We start from the raw sequence: 23,853 nt of genomic DNA on the forward strand, positions 1-23,853 counted from the left end.
TTTTAGCAGACCTCAGGGGAAACATCTCCACCCACTTAGAACAATAATCCACGATAACAAGTAGATACTCGTTTTGTTTGACACTTTTTGGAAAAGGCCCCATGAGATCGATGCCCATCATGTAGCCAGGTTCAACAATGGGTGTAGACTGTAGATAACCAGATAATTTTGACATGGATGGTTTGTATTTTTGACAGCAAGACTTAATGCAAGCTCCCGTTTTAACCTCCCCTGACTTCACTCAACCATTCCGAGTTCAAACGGACGCCAGTGAAGTTGGATTGGGAGCCGTTCTTACACAAGAATGTGCAGGGAAAGAACACGTTATTGCATATGCATCCAGACTACTGAGAGGGGCAGAAAGATCATACTCAGTATCTGAGAAAGAGTGCCTAGCAGTGGTGTGGGCAGTGGAGAAATGGAGGCCATATCTCGAAGGACGACTATTTGAAGTATTAACTGATCATGCCGCATTGACATGGGCATTTCAACACCCCAAACCATCATCACGTCTCATCAGATGGACCATAAGACTACAAGGATTTCACTTCACTGTCTTTTTTCTGTACCACCACCACTGGCGATGCCCATGGAGAGCAAGATGGTCGAATGATTTTCTTATCAAGCAACTCCTTGATTTGACCTTCAACAAAACTCTGTTTTTCGATGGAAACCTTGTATGCTCTCTTTCTAACAGGTAGTTCATCTGTGGTGATGATACGGTGCTTGACCAAATTGGTATATCCAATTTCCTGGTTGCAAACAGTGGGCCAGCTTAACATGAGATTTTCCAGCTCTTGCTGTGTCTGCATGTCGGTGTCTGCTTTTTCCGATAGTTGGTGTATAGAATGGAGTACTTCATCACTGCAAGGCTGTAAAGGTATGGCAAGGTAAAAGTTAATGGTAGAATGAATGTCCTGATGAAGGAATGGAAAGAAGACTGGTGTTTCAGCACCTTCTGTTGGGGAAAAACCATACTGAGCATTATTGAAATTCAAGACCATTCCTGATTTCAACAGAAAATCCATGCCCAGTATGATGGGTACTGTTAAGTCAGTGTCATTCATTACAGGGTAAGCTCTATTGGACGACCCTGCACTTCACTCTTCCACACCACCTTTCCAACAGCGGTTTGGCGTTGTCCGTTGGCTAATAGGAAAGTTTGTCCCCCACCAGGTAGGTATAGTTCTTGACGGCTTAACTGTTTCCAACATGACTTTTGGATTAGTGACAAAGTACTGCCAGTGTCCACCATAGCAGTTACATGCGTGTCTTGTAGAGTTATGGGAATGATAAGGTTTCTGATGTCATGTTGCATAGAATTTTGGCAAGTCTGGACAACTCTGGTATTGGCTGCTGCTGGTTTGCGGTGTGAATCGTGATCTGAAGGATTTCTCTTCTTTTCCTCATCTCATGGACTCAAAAAAATCTCGTTCTATCTGTGTACCTACTTTTACAAGTTCTCCTACATCTTTTATATTTCATAAGACTCATTCATAAGACAGTCTTTGCCGCCATCTATTGGCGAAATAATTTATGTAACTTCTGTTGCTGTTCACGGTCAGGGACTATTTTTTCCAGCGGAAGGAATGCTTTTAGTGATTTTACTTCATGAAAGTTGCATAGATAAATATTTTTCGGCTTTAATATTTGTATTGTGTGGCAACCGTTTTATAAAAGCAATAAGGTACTCGAGGCAAGTGCTGTATCGTGAATAAGTAACGGCTGAAGGGGTTGCAGGCACTCCGCTTCGCGTCGTGCCTAACAACGCCCTTCAGCCGTTACTTATTCACGATACAGCACAGCCTCTCGTGCCTTATTGCTTACATAATCCATACGTTTGCAAGTAAGAGATCCAAATTCAGTACTTTATCCAGCGATCTTCATCTCCATTCTCAGCAGCGACCGTAAACGTCAAATCCCGCCCTCGTGATGAATTCAAATTCAAAAATTGCGCCCTCAAGAAGCGTTACGACATGTTTTACGGCAGTGATATCAAACGCTCTTTGGCTCTCGCCTACTTCATCACAGATTGCGACATGCCGTGTTTCAGTCGATGAACTACATTTGAAATGGAGAAGCGTGCGCGCCTTCACACAGAGCGAAACCGGATTAACATTTTCATGGATTAATAATTTAAATTCTGCTCTGTATACTGCCAGAGAGGACTGCGACTGCAACACATCGTCATGTGAATGATTTTTGGTACCGGTTTTGACATTTTCGCAATAAATAAATGATTGATTACACGTGTTGTTTTTCTTCATAATTGTAGCCTACGTAGTTTTAAGAAATTGTTAAGGGTAGGTAACGGTTTAGGGGTAGGAGTAGGATTAGTGGCTCAAAATATATTTTAATGGTATATTGTTAAACGTATAGTATGGAATTTTTTGCCACTAGGGGTCGCTAACCTATTTACAATAACAAAGGCGTAGTTTGATGACGCAACATTTGCTAAGATTTATGGATCTTGTCGTCAACGTCAAGCCGACCGATCTAATCTATGGATCTAATAATGTTTATGGATGACTGAATACATCGATGCTTTTATCATGACTGTGATATGAAGCAGTTCGGGATTGCTAAGGGACAGCTATCAGGTCCACACGCGACGCCAGTCCCGCATAAGGAATATGGACATTTCATTCTACCGAACTACACGCGAGTGCCGAATTACTACTCACAGTCACAGGTCAGTTTATTAGACAAATTAAACTTGTGAGGTAACGCAGCGTTGTTTCACTTGGTCTAACATTACACTATCACACTAAACTGCATTTGAATGTGTTGAAATGTATGTGTTAGTTTGTCTGTATGAGACTAGCAGTAAGCTAGATCAACATTAGAATAACATACAGATCATATTCTAACATTTCATCATGTTGAGCTATATAACATTGATTAGTTTTATGTAAATGTGCTCACCTGTTTAATAAAGTACATGTAGAAGCGGTCGAAGTCTCGGACGTGGAGCTCTCGTTTATATACTGTCTATGGGAGCTAGGCAGCTCGAAAACACCGCGCTGATATTGATTCTCGTTTTAGTTCTCCTTTTTTATCCAAAGTCTGCTTGCCATGGTCCATAATGTTTGAACGAAACAACAACAGCGTGCAAATAGACATTGCGAACTACCGTCAGTCGCTTTGGTTACTATCAGAGGGCTCTGGTTCATAGCTCTGGTTGCTATGGCAGTACGAGCGGAAACCAGGGACAACGCGGATATGACGCCATTGACGGCGACAAAACGGAAATAAAGAAACGGGACGTTTCTCGAATTAAATTACAAATTTCTCCTGGTTTGAAAGTTGTTGGAAACAGTCGGGATAATGTAAGTACACAACTAAAAAAAATATATAACATAGATATAGTGATTTTTGCTATTTTTAAAGCAAAAAAGTTACATATTGTGCCTTTAATAAAACTGCCATTTCCCTACACATTTCTGTCCATTAGCCTACATTTTATCCTTTTTATATTCTGGATAAAATGGGTATGTTTAGGTTTGGGAGTAGGGTTAAGGGATCTTACATTTATCTATAAAACGGTAAAAGGGAAATTATACAGATATCTTTGTGATATGAAAGATTCGTAAATAGTTAACGTTTTGTAGCTGTAAAATCGTAATAATGTTATGTTTAAATGTTACAGATACGTCCGTATCATACGTTTCAGCATCTATCCAAACGTACAAAAAGTATGTTTTCTATCTTTGAAAATTACATATTAATACCTACATATTAACAATGAGACCAGGCTGTCTGAAAATATATTTTTAGTAAGTGTTTGACGATGCACTATTTGCACATGCAGTTGTTACAGCATTAATCAAATATTTGTGAAGGAGATGATGTAACTCACTAAAATTAGCTAATTCAACACAAATATTATAGAAAGATACTTAATTCTTGCAAAATTTTGTTTGCAACCCACGTACATTTATAAAATAGATGTTATAACATTATAATATACGTTATAACATATTATAAAGTTCATGTTGGGATTACGTGATTTATGTGCTTTTGCTTTTTTGTGTTTTTTTTTTTCAGGGTACTTAAAATTGGAAAATGGTATTGTAACAATTCAGGATAGTTGCTAGTGAATGACCAGGGACATTGCGCATTCTACACAGGCCATCTTTGATCAAAACAGATCTTATTCAAGTATACTGTAAAAACTAAAGGAGCCTCAAATATCCTGTCGGATACTCAAGGAACTTCAAAATGTAATTTAAGTGCCTCAAAGCTCTTTCTCCTATAGTAGGGTTACTGGAGGAGCATTGACATTCTTTGAGGTTCTTGCTGGAACTTATGGGATCCTTTAAGCACTTTGTATTTAGTTCAGAGGTTCTGGAGTCACCTTTTCATTACCATGAGACCTCGAAGTGCTTTGGGGGAAAATAGAGGAACTTGAATGCGATAAAAGGGTTATTGGAAGATCTTTTAACATTTAAGTGGTTCCTGGAAGATCTCTTATGTTAAAGCCAACATCTGGAGGAACCCAATGGTTCTGTGAGGCCAGAATGAGAATATTATTATCCTATTATTATTATTATAGGCTACTTAAGTTTGATTCAGTATAGCCAACATACCCAGGTGAAAAAAGACGTACTATTAAAAATGTACTTGAGTGTGTTTTTAGTAGGCCTACAATACAAATATACTTTAATGCATTTTTAATACATTTAACAGTAGCCTACGTCTTTTTCACCTGTAGCTTACATTTATTTAGTATCTATAGGCCTATTTTGTTGATTAATTTAAACCTTAAACAACAACACTAAATTATAATAATATTAATAAGAAGAATTCATTAATTATTATTGAATAAATAATAGTAATAAAATAATAATTTTTACCTACTTCTTCATAAATTATTATTTGAAGAAGAAGAACTAGGAGGAGAAAAGTTTTATTCTGTCACGAAACTGCTGCTATTCCTCTGCTGTCGTCGCTTCAGTGATCCTCGCGCTGCTCGCGCGCAACAAAGCTCGGCTGATCGACGTCATCGGGTAACGGCTCCGTCCTCTCATCAAAGCTTCCGCCGTTTGATCGGCTCTCCGTTACAAGGTTTGTAAAATATATATAAACTAAATTGATTATACATTACTACTTTTTTACAGTGTTTACCACTCGTTTATTGCACAGTATCTATGAAGGTTTTAGCCGCGATGCTAACTACGTTGATCTAACGTAAGCTAATGAACAAATTGAAATTATTGACTTATTGTCTTAGATTGATTTAGTCATTCAATTCAACATATTCTGTAAAACTGTGTCTTCAAATTGCTGAGATAGCCTAACTAATGTAGCTGATTCCTGCTGTCGTCATTGGCGTTTGTTATGAATAACAAAAGCCGGTTAATGTAGTTTGGTCTGTTTTTGTTTAGCCTAACTTTACTTACTACAGGTGCCCTCATTCTCTCAAATACCATTTTAAAGCCATTTACTGGTCAATAAATATGATTGTGAATAATCAGCTTTGTTCTTTTGTTTCCCCAGAACAACCAGTACATTTCTAAAATAATCTGAACATTTCAGAGGCAACATTGAATTACAGTAAGTTACCTATACACCACATGCAAGTACTTTATTACTATGAACTTTCTCTGTGTGAAATTGTATTGTTTGACTGTGTACTTTTTTAATAAGTTATTCTCTGAAAATCTTCCCTCATGCTCTCAAATCTCATTCATGTTACTCAGAAAAATAATATCACAGGTTTGGAGCTAAAAATGCTATGCATTTTTTATAGGCTATACCTTAATCATATGCATTTGAATATAAGACATTTGAACCCTGAATTTTAACTTAAAGTTTAGTCTTTTTCAAAAAAAAAAAAAAGGAAAAAGCTATTATATGACTTCAGAAGACTTACAACACAACCCATAACACATGAGTTGTGAACTCATTGACTATTTTTAGGATCTTTTCTGGGACATTTTTGGAGCTTAACTATTTTTTACATAAATTGTTGCATTGAATTGAACTAGACAAGTGTACATAAGAATAGTTTGAATGAATTACAAAAAAAATGTATGCTTGTGTTTCATGCAGTGATATTGAATGGTGACGGGTTGCATTATGCCTGAGATCTGCTTTCGGGTTCCACAGACAGAAAGTCAAACAGGTTTGGAACGTCACAAGGCTGAGGAAATTATTTAATAACTTTAATAACCTTACTAACAGTAAATTTTGTACTTTGCAGGGATCTCGGTAAGCTGAAATACAAGTTTGATCAAGAATAAAAATCCTCCTGTAGACCTGAAAATCACTGAAGTGCCTGGACCATCAACCAGAAAAGAGGAAAAGCAAACAGAAAATGAAGCTGATGCACCTTTTCACTTTTCTAACTCGTTAAGTACCTCACGTGTCCCTTGTGAAGATTTTATAATTGATTGCATTTTATGTTGCAGCGAGTAAAGGTGCATCACATTTGTGAATGTCGTGAAATTACACAGGCAAAAAGACAAAATTGCTGATCGTGTGGATTCTTATTGAAATGACTGAATTCACCAGTGAACATTCACAGAACAACAGATCATTTTACTGCACCTTAACTCTGTTAAAATGGAAAATGTTTTCTGCTTGTTGTGACATAAGGAATACTGTTTCCGGGTCGAAGCCTCTACTTCTACTTTCTCTATCTTGTTTCTAGATATTGAGAATACTCAACAACCATTTATGGGAACTGTTGATTCAAGTCACACATTTAAGCTTTTCAAAAGGCATAGTGTACATTTCAGTCTCCAGTCTCACGGCATCCCAGACTTCAACATTTTATGATTCAAAATAGCTGAATAACTAACCATCTGAGATTTCGGAATAGAGATAAAGGTTAGGATCCTAATTTTCAGGAATATTACAGCACAATGAGTGTATATTAGCACTGTTTGTTGTTTGTTTTTGGCATCTGATAGAGCTTTTGGACTTGGAAACAGTGACGTCAGACTTAACAAGCGGACTGAAACACGTTTTAAAATTAAGTGAAGATGGACATTTTTAATTAGTCAAAATTGTAATTTTTTACATTGATTTATTACATGGAACATGTGTTTTCCATGCATTTTGTTGAGATGTCTTTTCTTGTGTAGCCTATTGTATACACATGGTTGATTATTCATGTTCCTTATATTATACTATTTTTTTTTGTGTGTGTGTGTATTCATTGATATTAATCTATTACTAGCTTTTTTTTTCAAGTGCATGGAAGTGTATGTATTAAAATGGATCTAAAATATGTAATAAACAATTCTTATTTTGTATTTGGTTCAGTTTGTTTATTATAATAGAAGTTAATGGTGGTAACCATAGTAACAACATGAAATTAATTTAATACAAATAAAATAAAATTGAAATTTGGTTCATGGAGGCACCCACTGGTTCCACACAGTGCCTTATATAAGAGTTCCTCAGGAAACCTGTGTGGTTCCTCAGAGAACCGCCCCTTTTTAAAGGGTGCCTAGAGGATCTACAGACGGTTCCGCCGGTGTGGCAAAGTGAAGAACCCCAAAAGGTTCCTCCAGGCACCTTTTATTTTTACAGTGTATGCTAAATAACCAGAGGAACATAACACCTATAACGGTTTGGGGTAAAAAGTTAGTGAACGTTTTTAATCTACACTGTAAAAACTAAAGGATCCTGGAGGAACCTTTTGGGGTTCTTCACTTTGCCACACCGGCGGAACCCTTTACAGAAACTGTACTTCCTGTGTCAGCTGAGGAAATTCAACCTGCCACAGGAGCTGCTCGTACAGTTCTACTCAGCTGTCATCCAGTCCATCCTCTGCACTTCCATCACCGTCTGGTTCGGCTCTGCTACCAAAACCGACCTCCGTAGACTACAGCGGATAGTTCGGACTGCTGAGCGAATCACTGGCACTACCCTTCCCACACTCAAAGTACTGCACTCATCCAGAGTGAGTAAAAGGGCTCGCAAAATCACTCTGGACCCGTCACACCCAGCACACTTTCTGTTTGAACTGTTACCGTCTGGTCGACGCTACAGAGCACCGAGCACAAAAACAACCAGACACAGGAAAAGTTTCTTTCCCCAGGCCATCTACCTCATGAACACTTAAATGTTCCCCTACTGTGGAACAAACATGTGCAATACTTCCCTCAGACATTTCATTATAGCACCTTATAACTTTATATATATTTATAATTTATAATCTTTTATTTTTATTTTTTCTATTTTTTATTTATACCTATGTTACTTGTCACTTTATATTGTATGTGTACTGGAAGCTACTGTCACCAAGACAAATTCCTCGTATGCGCAAGCATACTTGGCAATAAAGCTCTTTCTGATTCTGATTGTTTATAGAACCTCTAGGCACTCTTTCAAAAGGGGCAGTTCTCTGAGAAACCTTAAGGGCTTCTTGAGGAACCCTTTTATTAAGAATGATCAGGAACCACCTCTGGTGCTTCAAAGCACCATTTCCCAATTTGAACTTTATTTATTGCCCCCCCTCCCCCTCCCCTTTTGTTTACTAATAAATAAAATGTATTTATTTATTTACATTTATTATTTTTATAAACAAAATGAAAAACTGAAACCAAATACAAAACAAACCTTGTTTATTGATAAACAACAATAACATCCATAAAAATAAAAAGTTCAATAAATAATCACCTTATAGTCAAGTAAATTCATTCAGAATAGTCAATACACAACATCTAATTCATGGAAGCAAATGTATAATGTTAATATTGTTATACATTAAGAGTTTAAATCTTGACAAAACTGTAAAAGATAAATATGACTCAAATAGAATATAGATATATAAAAAAAAATCTAATAACTTTAAAATATATTCCAGGTTCCTCAGAAACAGTACCATTCAAATGTACAACAATTCAATTTATAATGCAGTCAATGTTAACATTTTCACTCTGGGAAAATTCACACAGGGCATTTAAGTAATTGATAAGCCTCAACACAACTGTAGGTAGCTTGATGCTCTCCTTCTGAATGCCCAACAGATACTGCAGAAAAGTCAATGTATTTTTAGTTGGTTTCCTGTACTTAATGTTGAACAGAAAGTAGGCACTCATAGTAAGGCCTACACCCATTGTTATGTCATCAGGTTCATCAGCAAGCAGTTCTTCGCCATCAAGAAAAACGGCAATGCTGCTTTCACCAAATGGGTCTCCTGTAATCACCATAGTTGGTGTGAGGTTCTGTGGAGGCTGTTGGTTGAAAAAAAAAAGGAATAAGATACATTTTTATTACAAAACATTTACATTCATTAATTTTCCACAAACATTTATTCAAAGTGTCTTAAAAATTAGGACCATCAAATGCAACTGGTCACAGAGCTAACAATATACATAATATACAATGTCATTTTATTGTTGTAGTAAAGCCTTTTATGGTTGTGGAGCAGTTAAATGCACAAAATCACTAGCATTAACTGGCAAAATTTTAAGTTGATTATTTTAATTGTCAATGGCCCAAAACATTTGCATGTATATATAAAAACTGATCTTGTTTATCATGTACAGTCCAGCAGGATCATCATGTAACAGGTACGGCAAGACAAGGATTCCTGCAATGACCATTAGTCCTACAAATATGGAGAAAATAACGGTTTAATAAACTATAAAAACTTTTTTTTTTTTTTTTTTTTTAAAGGTTACTGATGTTTCTCTGCAACAGGGCTCCATAAAAGAAATGTGATTTCTCCAATAACTTTTGGTTAGAATTATTACAATATGTACAATAAATGTGATCAGTATAAGCACAATGTATTTTAACAATACATATACAAATATGAAAAATACAGTTATAGAATACACCCTTTATCATATATAGTAGTTGTTGTGCACAAAGTATTATTACTGAACAAATTACTTGTTGAATAGATTATTATGCTGAGTGTGATAGGGGTTCACAAACACAGAAAAATCTAATAGGGTGAATTCACATTGATTAGGACACTTTTTTGTCATTGAGATGAAAAAGGGTCCCAATCAACCCCTACAACAGATAGTTTACTTATTTAAACTTTAATTGCTTAATTTTTTATTGCTAATAAAAGCAATACAAAATATTCACCTTTGTGTGCTTCTTCAGCATGTGATTGAACTGCAGTGGTGTACATAGCCAGAAGGTCCTTAGCCACACATCTTCTCTGTGCCTCAGTCAGTATTTTCTCTGCAGCGGTCCCAAATCCAGTCAAAATTCTTCTGTCCACATCAATATTATATGTTGTTTTCATTTCTGAAAAAATCTGATTTGACAAAGATCTCTTTAGGAATTACATTACCATAGATATTAATGTCACTTTAAATACTTTTTGAAGCACATTATTGTTTGTATTTAAATAAAATATGTCAATCTTACAATTGCAGGTAAGCGCAAGGCAGGGTACTGAATCAGTATTTCGTGAGTGGTTCTCTCTTTTATGAAGGCATCTCTCTCTCTCTCTCTCTCGGTTCTCTTCATTTTATCCTTCAGCATGGAGATGTTAGGTTTCTTTTTCTCACATTCTGTCTTCATCTTGCTTATGTGCTGTCTTATACTAAATTCATCCTCTGTAGTCATCTGAGTAATGGAAAAACAATAGTTGTAATAGTTTAAAGTCAATAGTTTAAAGTTAACAAAAGTGAAGTGACCAAAAGAGCAACACTCTCAGACAAATACAAAACTAAGACAAAACTGGAATGATGCAGAACATTTAAATGCAAGTGTATTAAACGTACATCAGCAATTGAAGCAGGATCATTTTCATTTTCAGCCAGGCTTCTTTTTTTGCCTTTTCTGATGTATTGTCCTGGCACATTAATTAAATTCAGATCTACAAGAGGTTTCCTTTCCTTCTTGAATTTGTTTCTCAGCATTCCATGCCAGGATTCCTGCAAACAATTTAATAGTAGTACAGGTATTAAAGGAAAAGTTTATTCACAAATGAAACTTCTGACATCACTAACTAATTTTGAACCATTTAAATAATCATGAACCATTTAAATAACAGAAACTATTGAAATAATGTTCGAACTAATGTAGAATTAATACTACTAATTCACTGCTTCAAGTCAAAACATGGGGACATGTTATTTATTTCATGAATTCCATCAAAGGTGGAAAGGACTTAAACACAAACTTAGGACAGTGATACAATGCAATTTTTATCATAAAAAATCATCTTACATGTCCAATGCCTGTTTGGTCCCTCAAGTTTGGATACATCTCAATAAGTGCAGTACACACTTCTTTATACTGCTGCTGTGTAGGATACCTTAGACAAAATTATACATTTGTGGTTATAAAGTAAATGCAGTGTCATTGTGTACATTGAAAAGCAGATCAACTAATATTTACACAGATGTCTATTCAAAATGTAAACATGTTATGTTTCCTATTAGTAATAATATGTGTGACTTACCAAGTTAGGGTGCATATATAGTCAAACAACACCTGCACAATCTGCGACCTCCATTTAGAACGGAATGTTGGATGGTGCAATTCAGCCATGTTGTTTTCCATTTTTTGTTTCAACAGAGCTGGAAACTCTGGTAATTTGAAAATGGTTGGCCAAGTTTGTCCTGAATTTGTCTCATGAACTATATTAGATGATGGTCCATTTCCACCAGATGAAGTGAGCACTAAGCTACAGGGCAAAATAACCATTATCATCATGATTATCGTTATTTCTTAATATATTTCAAAATGTTCAATTGGATTGATGCTGAACTAAAGTTGAGAAAAACAGAAAACTTCAGATTTAATTAAATTGACTTACTCATGATTCTTGTCCATATTCTTGACTATATTCAGGTTGTCCATCATTCGATTGAATTTAATTCTTTGTTTTATTATTGGCACCAATTGCTCCACCATCCTCTCATTTAGTGCCAACAATGTATCTCCATCTATTTGGTGTTCTAAAAGAGAGAATACTAAATTGTTATATCAAGAACTTAAATAATTAACATTTTTAACTTTTTGAGATGAAAATGAAAAAAGTGGGAAAATGGAGGGGGGGAAAATATTAACAAAAGGGACTGACTGTAATCCAGTGTCTAAGTGGTAATGATATCTGCCCATCTGACTTCCTGTAACCATCAAGGCAGTGGTAGCCAATCTCCTCGCCAGGTTTCACAACAGTCCATTGATGCTTCTCCTCAACAACATATGAGCTGAAATGATTGTCGAAGTAGGAGGGAATGAACATTTTCCCACACAGAAGCCAAGTCTGATTGACACAGTATATTCCCCGGATCTCCATAAACACTGGTATCTCCTCTGCATGCACTGTGTTGACAATGATGTAGTCTCCCACATGGTAAGCAACATTGTTTACATAGATGTATTTTGTTTTACTGACAGTCACAGGCACAGAGGTTGTTTGAGACATTAAGGCTTTGCGTGCGTCAATTGGCAGAGCCTCCACAGGAATATTTCGTGTGTCTGCAGTTTCAGTATTGATACCTAGGCAATAAGTATCTGATTGTTCCCAGCACTGTCTAAATTGATGTCGTCTGGCAAGAGTCTTTGAAATGTTTTTAAAGTTCCCAAGAACTGTGGCCACTCTTTTAAAATACTGGTGTTTCGCTTCAAAGCGGAGACATGACAGATGCACCAGAGGACCATAAGATAGGATTAACCTTGGATAATGGATCATGTAATGCATCTTCGGGGTGATTTTACCAGGAAAATGTTGATGGAAAGTGGACAAAAACTCAACTATTTTCTCTGAAAGATATGGAATCCAGGATCTCCTTATTACAGGAGCAATGACAATGTCCACTATCTCTCGAAGAAGGAGGTAAAGACTCCATAGACAGTCGGTTTCTGGAATTTGTTCTGCAATCATGAATGGCAGTAGTCGAAAAAGAGTAAGATTCTCCATAGCACTTCCTCCCAAACGGCCACTTTTGAGAGCTCTGTCTGAGAGTGGTACAGGTTTTGATGACACATCATTTTTGCTATATGGAAAGTTCTCAATCTCATAGTTTAAGTCACTTAGTGCAAAGAATTTAGATTTTAGCCACTGGGAGATACTTAGACTAAGGACCATTGGTATGATCCCTTCAAAGAAATCATGCATAATGTCCGGTGGAAAGAGGTGTAATATTGGAGAGGGCACATGCTCCAACTTTGAAAGGCAACAGGCATTAGTGATCCCATAGACTGATGAGTTTGCTGAATCTTCTTCAACAGCATCAAGATGATACCTGTAATTGGCAGCATTCCTCATGATGAACTCATCCTCTGTGAATTTAGTCTTGATGTCTTTTGCATTTGCCAGACAAAAGCGGCAAACTCTTCCAGTTGAAAAACTTCTGGTGAGTCCTGCTAAGGCATGAGCAGAAAGGTTATCTGCTGATACAGATGCCACTGTACCATTAAATAACCTACTTTCTCCGTCACATGACAACATAAGCCCAGTAGTTTCCAACATTGCAAGATCAGTAATAAGAGGCTGAAGTACTTCAGCATAAGATGTTAGTTCATTTTTGAGGAACCGATGGTGGACCAGTGTTGACAAATAAATGTTTTGTAGCTTGGATGTATCCTTGTGGTCCAGATTTCCAAGCTTAAAATAGACAGCAGTTAGTTTGTGTCTTCCTCTTTTTGAGCCAAGTGGATTGACCACTTCAAATTCATCCACATAAAAATGGAGACGTAAGCTGTGAAAGGTCATGTGTCTGTTTGATTTAAACATTTCACCATCTGTGAAATCTGTGAGAATTTCATCATTTACAGATTGGGCTCTATTAAGAGCAGCCCAAGCATCTTTGTTCTTTGCAACCTTTTGCAGCAAAGCAAGCAGAGGAATGTACTGGAATGAAATGATTTTTTCATTCTCTTGTTTATTGAGGCATATCTCAATGGGTTGTATCATATCCAGCTCTTTGATGTAGTATTGTTCCAGCATCCATTCAGAACTGATGCTCTTAATGCACTGCTCAAAAAACAAGCCATTACTTAGCAAAGCCTGGAGCTCATGGTCATCTTCAATGTTTATTTGCTTATTTGTCAGATGAAAACGGATGGCTTCTGTGTAATGTGTGATAAATGTGTCGCATACTGTTCTGAGATCTTCAACAACACTTTTCTGTACAACTGCTGGCACTGTGTGTTTTTCACGTATTTTTAAAACAAACAAGCAAAGGCTTTTTTTTAAACCTTCAATTAATTGTTCGTGAGTAAGGTTGCAAGACTTTTGATCAGTCTGTACAAGGTCACAGTCTTCTTCTGGGATATCTGATTCTAAATCATGCTCATCTTCTTGTACTATGCTCGATCCTAAATCAGGATCAGCGTGTTGATGGCTGTTCACTGTATGATTGCGTTTTAACAGTTCCTTGTGTTTTCGATAAACATGAGAACGGTAGGAAGTAAAACAACTACTGTTATGGCTGCACCCATTAAGTCCACAAGTTATGTGGAAATGAGGCTCATGTTGATGGTATAGTCCAATGTGTTTGAGTAAATGGGTAAGATAGAATGTCTTCTTGTTGCACAGTGGGCAATTATAAACAGTCATTGTTGAACTATTTACACACCTTCAAAAGACGGGGCAAGTGCAGAGAGGTCATTTTTTGTCAGCCAGCAAATGACATCAGAAACTGTCCACTGCCTCACATTAGAGATGTCCCTATAAAAGCCAATTCATGAGTCAATTCTTCAGGTCATCAAGAATATATTTATTTGATGAAAAATACAATAAAAACAGTAATATTGTAAAATATTAAAACAAATTTAAAATGTTTTCTATTTTAATATATTAAAAAGTATATATTATTCCTATGCTGTCAAAGCTGAATTTGCAGCATCATTACTGCAGTCTTCAGTGGCTCATGATCCTTTAGAAATTATTCTAATATGCTGATTAGAATAAATTAATAAAAAATATCGCCGCAAACGGCAATCATTGGGGACCAAGCAGCAATGGCCCGTGTGGACAAATAGTGATTCAATTGAAATGTATAGTTTTAGTTTAGTTATAGACTGATAGTTTCAAATTTGCTGTTAGCCTCCCGAACATCAAAAAAAATTAATGAAACTTAGCATGTTTGCTCAAAATGACTTGTTCTCCATATGTGCAGAGTTTTGAGAAGTTTGGACTTTGTGCACAAAACATATAGGAATAATAGTCATAAGAGGCACATAAATTGATGTATTTGCTAATAAATTGCTAGTGTTTTAATGAATAAGGCCTGATTGACAAGAACCATTTCAGTTATTTTGAAGTCCAGAAATATAGGCCTACTTACATTTGTTGCAGCTCAGTGAAACCCCGATTTCATAGGAATAAAGTATACGGGATGTTCTGAGGACAGAAAAAGATCAAAGGAAATGGTTAGGGTAAATAATAATATACAGTTTGTACAGTATAAAAATCAGTATGTCTACCATAACGAAAATTAACCATGGTTTTACTACAAATAAAACAAAAACATGGTTATTATAGTTATACCATGGTAACCACAAATTAACCATGCTTTTGCTACACTAACCATGATTTTACCATGGTATTTGTAGTAAAACTGTAGTTATACAAATGCTGATCAATCCGACAGAAAACAATGTTTAACGTCACTAGACTTCTACTATAATAAACCCTTGGTTCATTTTCGTAAGAGTAACGTTATGGAAAGTATCCTTAAAACATGTTTGTAGCCTATGGACAACGAATTAACACAAATACCAATGACAACAAATAGTTCAATAAAAAAGAGCGTGCTGCATTGTCTAAAAGTTAACATAATAACTAAAATCATTGTTTGTAATTGAACAGTGCAGTGCTCATTTCGTCCCACAAAGTTCTTTCGTTAGCATCGCAGCTAAAACAACAGTCCTATTCTGCTATAAGCCTACTGTCAATGTGTAACTTTAGCCTAATATTAAGCGGTTAAAAAGCTTAAAACAGACATTTTTAAACATCCATACAATTAAGCGTGTTAGTGTGTTAATGTGTGTACACATTAGCTGTGTCCCAATGTGAAGTCTGCATCCTCCGAAGGCCGTATTTGAAGGCCGATTGCGTCACAGCGGCGCGTCGAAACGTCACAGCGGAGCGACGAAGGATGTCCCAATTCAAAGGCTGCACACTTCGGAGGTCGCATTTGAAGGCCGATTGCGTCACCGCGGCGCGATGAAGGCTGTCCCAATTCAATTCTGCATCCTCCGAAGTCCGTATTCGAAGGCCGGTTGCGTAATCGCGGCGCGACGAAGGCTAAAGCGACGCCAAATGCACCCTTCGTTTCCCCGTGAAAGGAAGGATACATAAATGGACACTTAGCGGACTATCCTACCCCATAAGTCATCGCGCGTCGGTGACGACAGCATTTAAAAAAAAAAAAAAAAAAATGACGGCCGAGAGTTCGCTGGTGGACGGCAAATTCACATTTAAATGTAAGTATTATGTTTTCATTTACTCAAATAGCTAGTGAAACCACAGTTAAAAGCCACAAGTTTTTCTTTCTTATAAACTTCATCTTAACTTAAATCACCATTGCGTGGCTTCATTTGTCAGGTGGTCTGAGGCAAAACTTGTGCTAATATTAGTTTAATAATTGTTTCAGGGAGCAAGGAGCAGACAGCTCAATTTATTAAACTGCAATTAAAAAAATAAATAAACGAAATAAATTAAATTAAATTTTATTGTAATATATGCACTAGTCTGTCTAACTTGTGTAAATAAGAAATATCACTCACCCTATAAAGCCCACAACAATAAGAAAAGCAGTAGATAAGGCATTGGGGTTTCACTTTTATGTGTTTTTGTAGTGCTGTGCTTAACCAAATTTGAGTATTCATGAATATGATTTTAAAAATACAAAGTAAGAAAGTTGAGATCACATCTTTGCTGAAATGTATTGTGCTGTTGTTATTAACAAGCCATGGTTAATTTGCTCTGCCTTAGGATTGCACGTGTCCTGGGACAGGAGAGGGTGTGAGTGGGAAACCCACTGCTGAAACTTGGCCCTGGTTTGTCCTCATGGATGAGATGTTGGGACAGAGGCATTGCACCCTCATTGCCTCAATCCCTGAGGACACACCAGGGCCGAGTTCAGCAGTGTGTGACCAAGAAGAGGAAGAGCCAGAGGCAGCAGCATCAGCATCAGCACCAGGACCAGCAGCATCAGCACCAGCACCACGATGAAGGCAAGACAGAGAGGACGAGTTTTTGGACTTGATTAGAGAAGACATGGGACTGCAGAGGCGAGGAGAGCACAAGAGAGAATGGACAGACTGTTTTCTCCTCTTGATAGAATCATTGAGAAATATATATATATATATATATATATATATATATATATATATATATATATATATATTCTTGTTTAACTTTTTTTCACTTATATTTTTTAAAAGGAAAAAAAAATTATGCAACTTTAAATGTGTAAATAAAAGAGAATTCTTTGCTCGGGACATTGTTTATTTTTGTAATGACAGTCATAATTTCTACATGAAACAAATTCTTCTATAACTTTTTTCCCCCAACTATTTACAACATATTTTAAACATATCAAAATCAACATAAACATTTAAATTACAGTACATAAAATAAGAAAAAATGATGTAGACTTTTATTCAGCTGAGTGGGAGACCCTGGTTTGTTGCTGGACCGGGATGGGCTCCACAATAGAGACCCTGGTAAGGCCTCCTGCTGGTGGGACATCATCTGGGATGCTCTCCAGAGTGTTTGACTGCATATTTACACTATCCACGTCTACCAACAGGTTTGCAGGGCTGACTCATGGAATAAATATTGAGATACTTTATTACACTGAAGTACTTTAAATAACCACTAATACCGCTTTGGGGAAAAACTACTAGTCATATATTTCAAACCTTAGTTAAGCAAACTTATCTTGCATACTCTTACTCTTGATACCTTAAGTACATTAAAGTAAAGGAATTCTGGAGGAAAAAAAACCTTGTCAGGGTTTTTATGATGGTTCTGCTTTTATATTACTGCATATGTTGCATTTTACTTCTGAATATTTTCAAGGTTGATACATTTAAACTATATACTTTTGTGTAGTTTATTGTAAAACAATGCATCATATTGTAAAATAATTTTGTAGTGTTGCTGTCCTGTGTGGGAAAATCACTTCGAGTATTAACGATGTAGTTCCTTACATACCACCACTGGTTATTTTGAAAATTAAACTAACAAAATGTAGGCCTATTGTCACAATATTAACAAATTGTTGCTAACTACAGCACCGTCCCATTTCAAAGGGCGCATCTGAAGCGCTCGGACCGGTCTAGCGAAGGAGGATTGTTCTTGTCGCCTAGCAACAGTGACTGACAGCTGCCGATGACGAGTGGGAGTAACATTCGCACTGGACTTTTTATATTCAACTGAGTTTTATATTCAAATAGGGTTGAAAACCTGTGTAAATATATTTACCATGGTCCATTTATGTGCATAATAAAAAGAATACACTAGCCTACAAAATCGCATCAAGGTAAGATATAAATGAACATTTGAATCTTCGGCTAAGCCGAAAGTAGGCCTACATGACCTGGTCCTCCAGTAAAATATAAAACATAAAAATGACAATAGCCAATTCTGGCTCCATAGCTGTTTACTTAATTATATCAAATGAATTGTCAGGATGGCAGCATACTCTCGCACCGTTGCTTGGCGCCTGGAGCGGTAATCGGGAACACCTGGCTGCACAATTAGGAAATCCTACGAAGGCTACATGGTGTGTCGTTCGGAGGACGCATAGGCTGCATCCAGAGCCGATCCTGACCTCCCTGGGGCCCTAAGCAAAATTCTGTTTAGGGGCCCTCATACCTGACCCGTGAGCCATGAACTATTTGCCATTGCCACACAGTCACACCTGACACCCAAGTGTTCCCACTACAATCCCTCCTTTAACTAGTTCTAGTGAAAATGTAATTCCTGATATCAGAAGACATTGTTACTAGTAAAAAGTTAATTCTTAATATCAAGAATTCACATTTTAAATAGTACAAATTGAATTATTGATATCAAAAATGCATATCATGTGAATGAATAAAAGCTAAAATGGCGCCATAGCATGTCACTGTGTTTTTAAATGATAAAAGTAATTCTTGATACTCTTGATTCTTGATGGTTATTATTTACTGAGGGATGTGCATCCATATTGACCAGAATCTCCAGCCAATCAACATTTTAAATTCAATGGAGCCTATCAATAGTCAATGTCAATACATTGCTTTCCATATTGCATTAGTGCAGAGTTGTAACTAAACCTTGACTTAGCGACTAGATAATCATCGTCTTGTTTTAAAACTATAATGAGGAGTGCCATCACGCCCATATTGTACTGGTCCCAACTCACAACAGATGTTTCTGCTGGAAAGTGCGCGTTTCATTTCATGCACGCGCATATGATCGCATGTTAACGCGCGACGCGGTTATCTTTTCCGAGCTGCAGTTTATAAACAAACACCGTTGTCCTTTGTCGTTTATTAAACATAATAAATCAACGCACATCAACTTAACTTTAGCCTACTGTTCTTTGCTGACATCAAACTTTGAGAGGAGAGCACACAAGTCTACCTGATAACTGTTGCCGCAATTAACTCTCATGGTGTTTTTTTCTCTCTCTTTTCGTGACCAGAAAGATAGTTCCGCTTCATTTTCTCATCGATATTGTAAACATTGATTGACGCGCTTTGACACGAGGGGAGGCGGGGCCTTGAGTAATTTGCGGGGCCCTACGCACCTTGCGTAGTGTGCGTATAGGGCTGATCGGCTCTGGCTGCATCGTTTGAAGTCCGCAGCCTTCGAAGGATGCAGTCTTCACATTGGGACACAGCTATAGTCAGGGGCGTCGTAAAGGGGGGGTAAAGGGTACCGAGTACCCAGGGCCCGAGGCAGGGGGGGGGGGGGCCTTAGAAGTCAGTTTTCTATACATACATATATATGCACTAACATTTGTATAGCATTTATGTACAAATAAAAAAGTTCCTGTGCAAAACTAAACTTGTAGTTAGGCACTGGTTTGGTATAAAAAAAGTCATTTTTATGCTGTGCAGGGCCCCACCACCCCTCTCGAATCAATGTAAATGGTACGACCCGCAGTTCAGGTGCTTCTGCTGCGGACCTGCGGTCGGTCGGTGAATCAGTTGATGAGACAGGAGCTGGAGTGAGCCGTGATAGGAACTAGGAAGACAGGGGAAGAGTCATGTCTTTCCTTAAGAAAGGAAAATCAGGGGCTCAAAAACGAAAAGAAAAGAAGATTAAAGAGAGAAAGGCAAATGAGGGCAAGCAGTTGCTCACTCAGTTTTTTGAAAAGAAAGGTGAGCTCCAAATGCATCATCGAGCATTGACATTGTTTTAACATAAATATCTACTCCAGGTAGAATAGCATACATTTATGTTCGTACTCTATTTGAATTATATATCAATACTTTATAGTATCACAACCTACATAGCGAGCAAACAATGTTTCTGGGTAAATAATGGAGTGAGAAGCAGACGGAGGCGGAGCTGGGAGCTCAACACACTGCCACTCCAGGCAGCTGCGCAGCTTGTCTCCTCTTCTGCTGCAGTTCTCCCCAGAGTCAGAAGTTTACATGAAAACACGGTATATTTCCCTCCATTGTCAAAATCTAACACCCGCGAAAACACAGATTGTTAGCGCCTATTTTACCGCAATGTTATGCAAATTAGCTCGCGCACGCTCTTACAGTACAGGATTGTTCTCAGTTTAATGCACATCTTAATGATTGAAAATGACTTATTTTAAAAACGTAATCCAAAGACTGAATGTCTAGTTTGGCGGTTAGTGTACCCTGTGATTCTATAGTCTGCATTTATTTTAAACAGACAAATAATCATCAATTATCTTGTACTTTTGACAATAAAACAAAAATATATTAATAAGAGTGTGGCTTATTTTGTTTACATTTTAAGTGTTTTTATGATAAAAATGCAATACCCCACCCATTGGTATCACTATGGTATTTGGTATGGGGGCCCAGCAAGATGGTTTGTACCCAGGGCCCAAAATTTGGTGCTACGCCCCTGCACATAGTATATATTTTAAATACTAATTTTGGCGACTTTACTCACCTTTAATGGGGAGGTCACATGAAGGAGTTATTTTGATTAAATGACATGAGCCGTTATTTTTTTTAAATTTGAAATCGCCGCTTCTTGCGTTGCGCGCGAGCAGGACGTCTTCTTCTTCTTCTTCTTCTTCTTCCGATTAATAATTATATTAATAATAATAAATTATTTTTTCAAAGATTGTAATAGGTTTCATTATGGCAATAACAACATAAAGATAACTAATTGTATTAATTGTTGAGCAGCAGTTTAAGCATAGCCTGTTATATGAAAAATTTCATATAGGCTACTGCTGTTCGTTTGAGGGTCACAATTGTAGGCTATTCTTTGTTGGTTAAATGCATAAAATAATAATAATTATTATTATTAAGCTATTAAATGAATGTACAATTTATATTTCATTTCATGGTAAACCAAATTTCACTTTTAATAATGCACTGTTTATTTCAATATGAAATGTTAAAAATAATAAATAAAAAAAATTATTTTTTATTATTGACGTATTTTGTGGGCATGATAGCTAACCACTAGATGTCTAGGCTATATTAATATAAATCTACTGGGTTGTAAAATTCCTAGTTGCTTTTTTGTTTTTTATGTTACCCATAATCTATTCAATAAAAATGTAACAAAAATGAACAAAAATGTGTGATCTGATCTCAACCTCATGTCTTCTGGCTAACTGGTAAACAATCTCTCTCTCCCTCTCTCTCTCTCTCTCTCTCTCTCTCTCTCTCTCTCTCTCTCTCTCTGAGGGTGTCTGTGTGTGTGTGTTAATTAATAATTATTAACAACAATTGATAACAACAACAATAATAATAATAGGCATAAACTGTGCATCTGAAAGGCTGTAGGCTACTACATCTTATCGTGGCCTCACAGAACTTTTGGGTTCCTCCAGATGCTGGCTTTTACAAAACAGATCCTCCAGGAACCACTTAAATGTTACAGGTCTTACAAGAACCCTTTCATAGAATATGAGTTCCTCTAACTATCCCCCAAAGCACTTCGACGTCTCACGGTAATGAAAAGGTGCCTCCAGAACCTCAAAACTGAATACAAAGTGCTTAAAGAATCAGATAAGTTCCTGAAAGAACCGCAAAGACAGTCAATGGTTCGACCAGTAACCCTATAGGAGAAAGAGCTTTGAGGCACTTAAAATACATTTTGAAGTTCCTTGAGTATCCGACAGGATATTTGAGGCACCTTTAGTTTTTACAGTGTATAGACAAGATTTTTATGTTAACCATATTCATGTGAACCATATTCAATTTAGGACATATTAGGGTCATGTCATTTAAAAATACCACTAGCGTTTGAACCATGGTAGTTCAACATTGTCATTAGTTTAACATTAATTTAGCTTAGTGTAGTTTGTTGAAAATTGTCGTTAATGACGTCATGTGCTGGTGGTGGAGAAATAACTTCTGCTAATTATTCATTTTGAGATTGCAGTTAATGTATTTAACATTATAATAGTGTAAGGCCCGCTATATTGGCCCAATCTGCCGGTTCGCCAATACACGGGGAAGGTTGTCACGTGTTCTGTCCTCACTCATGCAAAGTATTGGTTGGTTAAATTTGCAATACATTAATCATGTACTCACTCGTTAATTCATCTGACTCCATAAATGAAAGGTTTTAATAATCTGCCTCACTAAAAGTGAACGAATGTTTGACTATTCCTTTAACCATTAAATGAACAATGTCAAAATCAGTTATAATAATCATATGTAACAATTTAATATTTCAGATATCAGAGATCAATTCCACAATCAATTCAAATATCTAAAACATGGTTATACATTGGTTACATCAAATAGTCTTACCCAGCTTGACCTGAGAGAGAGAGAGAGAGAAAGAGAGAGGGAGAGAGAGAGAGAGAGAGAGAGAGAGAGAGAGAGAAACCACCTATCCAATTCCACGTCCAGCCAAGAAGAAGAGACAGAGAGAGCCAGAACACCTTCCTTTATCCTCTGACCAGGTGACAAGGGGGATGGGGTGAGACCACCCTCAAATGGCTTCTATCCCACAGAAGGGGGGTTGCCTTATCTGGCCTTATCTCTAAACCAGTTTTCTATGAACTTCTATAAACCTTATTTCCTTTTATTTTATCTATCTGGATATGAGATATCTGTACCACTCACTTTGAGACATTTCAAATGACACCAAAAGCAAAACAGTCAATGATAAACATTCACATTAAACCATGTTCTTGTGTGAGTTCTTTGTTGTTAGTTCATGTGCTTCTGTGAGTTCAAATGTTAATTAGCCAGCCGGGCCCTTTTGTCCCATAAATCAGGCCTCAACCAGTATTTTCAGTCTTACAATAGTTCTGTCATGACAACTCTCTGAGAGTTTGGCATGGTAATGAATATGCTACGCTGCTGCTGCTTCTGCTTTTATTGCTGCTACTATTGATTATAACTGCTGCTGCTGCAGAGCAAGTATGGAACTTGCCACTGCCAATACACACACGACATGCTGCTGCTGTACAAGCATGCACGAATCACCCCTTTAGCAGATCTATACAGGTGGAGCTGGGGAAGATGTAGGGTTTCTGAAAGCACACTGCAAACTTCTACAGCAAACTATAAGGAAGTATCTGAATGTTCAGCAGCAAGTGCATTGGCTAATGATACAGAAGGAATCAATCAGCTCTGCCCTATAGAGAATGATGTGATTGCAAGCAGATTGGGTTAAGGACTTATCAGCCCGCACCATCTGGAGTTTAATGACAGATCTTTGTATTTAATTCACATTGACATGCAGTATTTAGTGTACACTTTACTCCCGTATACATCATGCAGAATTTG

At 37.0% G+C, this 23,853-nt stretch overlaps 1 protein-coding gene and 2 long non-coding RNA genes across 4 annotated transcripts in view; 1 reads left to right on the plus strand and 2 right to left on the minus strand.

The window, feature by feature from the left end:
* LOC309500019 overlaps window positions 1–23,363 on the minus strand; it is a 56,821-nt gene extending 33,458 nt beyond the window's left edge. The window contains exon 1 of the long non-coding RNA XR_014206445.1: window positions 23,001–23,363. This is a non-coding gene — a long non-coding RNA (uncharacterized lncRNA). The remainder of the gene's footprint in view (window positions 1–23,000) is intronic.
* LOC309498757 lies at window positions 4,571–7,262 on the plus strand. 2 transcript variants are annotated; one of them, XR_014206029.1, is made up of 5 exons: window positions 4,571–5,067; window positions 5,121–5,190; window positions 5,500–5,556; window positions 6,055–6,127; window positions 6,206–7,262. It is a non-coding gene; the product is annotated as an uncharacterized lncRNA (long non-coding RNA). The 2 variants fall into 2 exon arrangements; XR_014206028.1 differs by having other exon boundaries at window positions 6,055–7,262.
* LOC309499287 (sterile alpha motif domain-containing protein 3-like) lies at window positions 8,791–15,354 on the minus strand. Its single transcript, XM_082170435.1, has 9 exons — window positions 15,228–15,354; window positions 14,517–14,608; window positions 11,747–11,888; window positions 11,390–11,614; window positions 11,155–11,242; window positions 10,707–10,859; window positions 10,348–10,548; window positions 10,060–10,234; window positions 8,791–9,191 (listed from the first exon to the last, which is right to left on the minus strand). Coding segments are annotated over exons 1-9 (1,131 nt in total). The 5' UTR covers window positions 15,230–15,354; the 3' UTR covers window positions 8,791–9,138.
* Window positions 23,364–23,853: the final 490 nt, after the last annotated feature.

The sequence above is a fragment of the Leuciscus leuciscus genome (assembly GCF_965113295.1).
Source record: "Leuciscus leuciscus genome assembly, chromosome: 5".
Classification (NCBI taxonomy): Eukaryota; Metazoa; Chordata; class Actinopteri; order Cypriniformes; family Leuciscidae; genus Leuciscus; species Leuciscus leuciscus.

Bases quoted from the DNA above. Each gene is read 5' to 3' on its own strand.
- LOC309499287 (XM_082170435.1), bottom strand. The intron at 11,615-11,746 runs GTAAGTCAATTT...TTTGCCCTGTAG, and splicing joins AATATGGACAAGAATCATGA to CTTAGTGCTCACTTCATCTG. The intron at 11,243-11,389 runs GTAAGTCACACA...ATTTTGTCTAAG, and splicing joins TATATATGCACCCTAACTTG to GTATCCTACACAGCAGCAGT.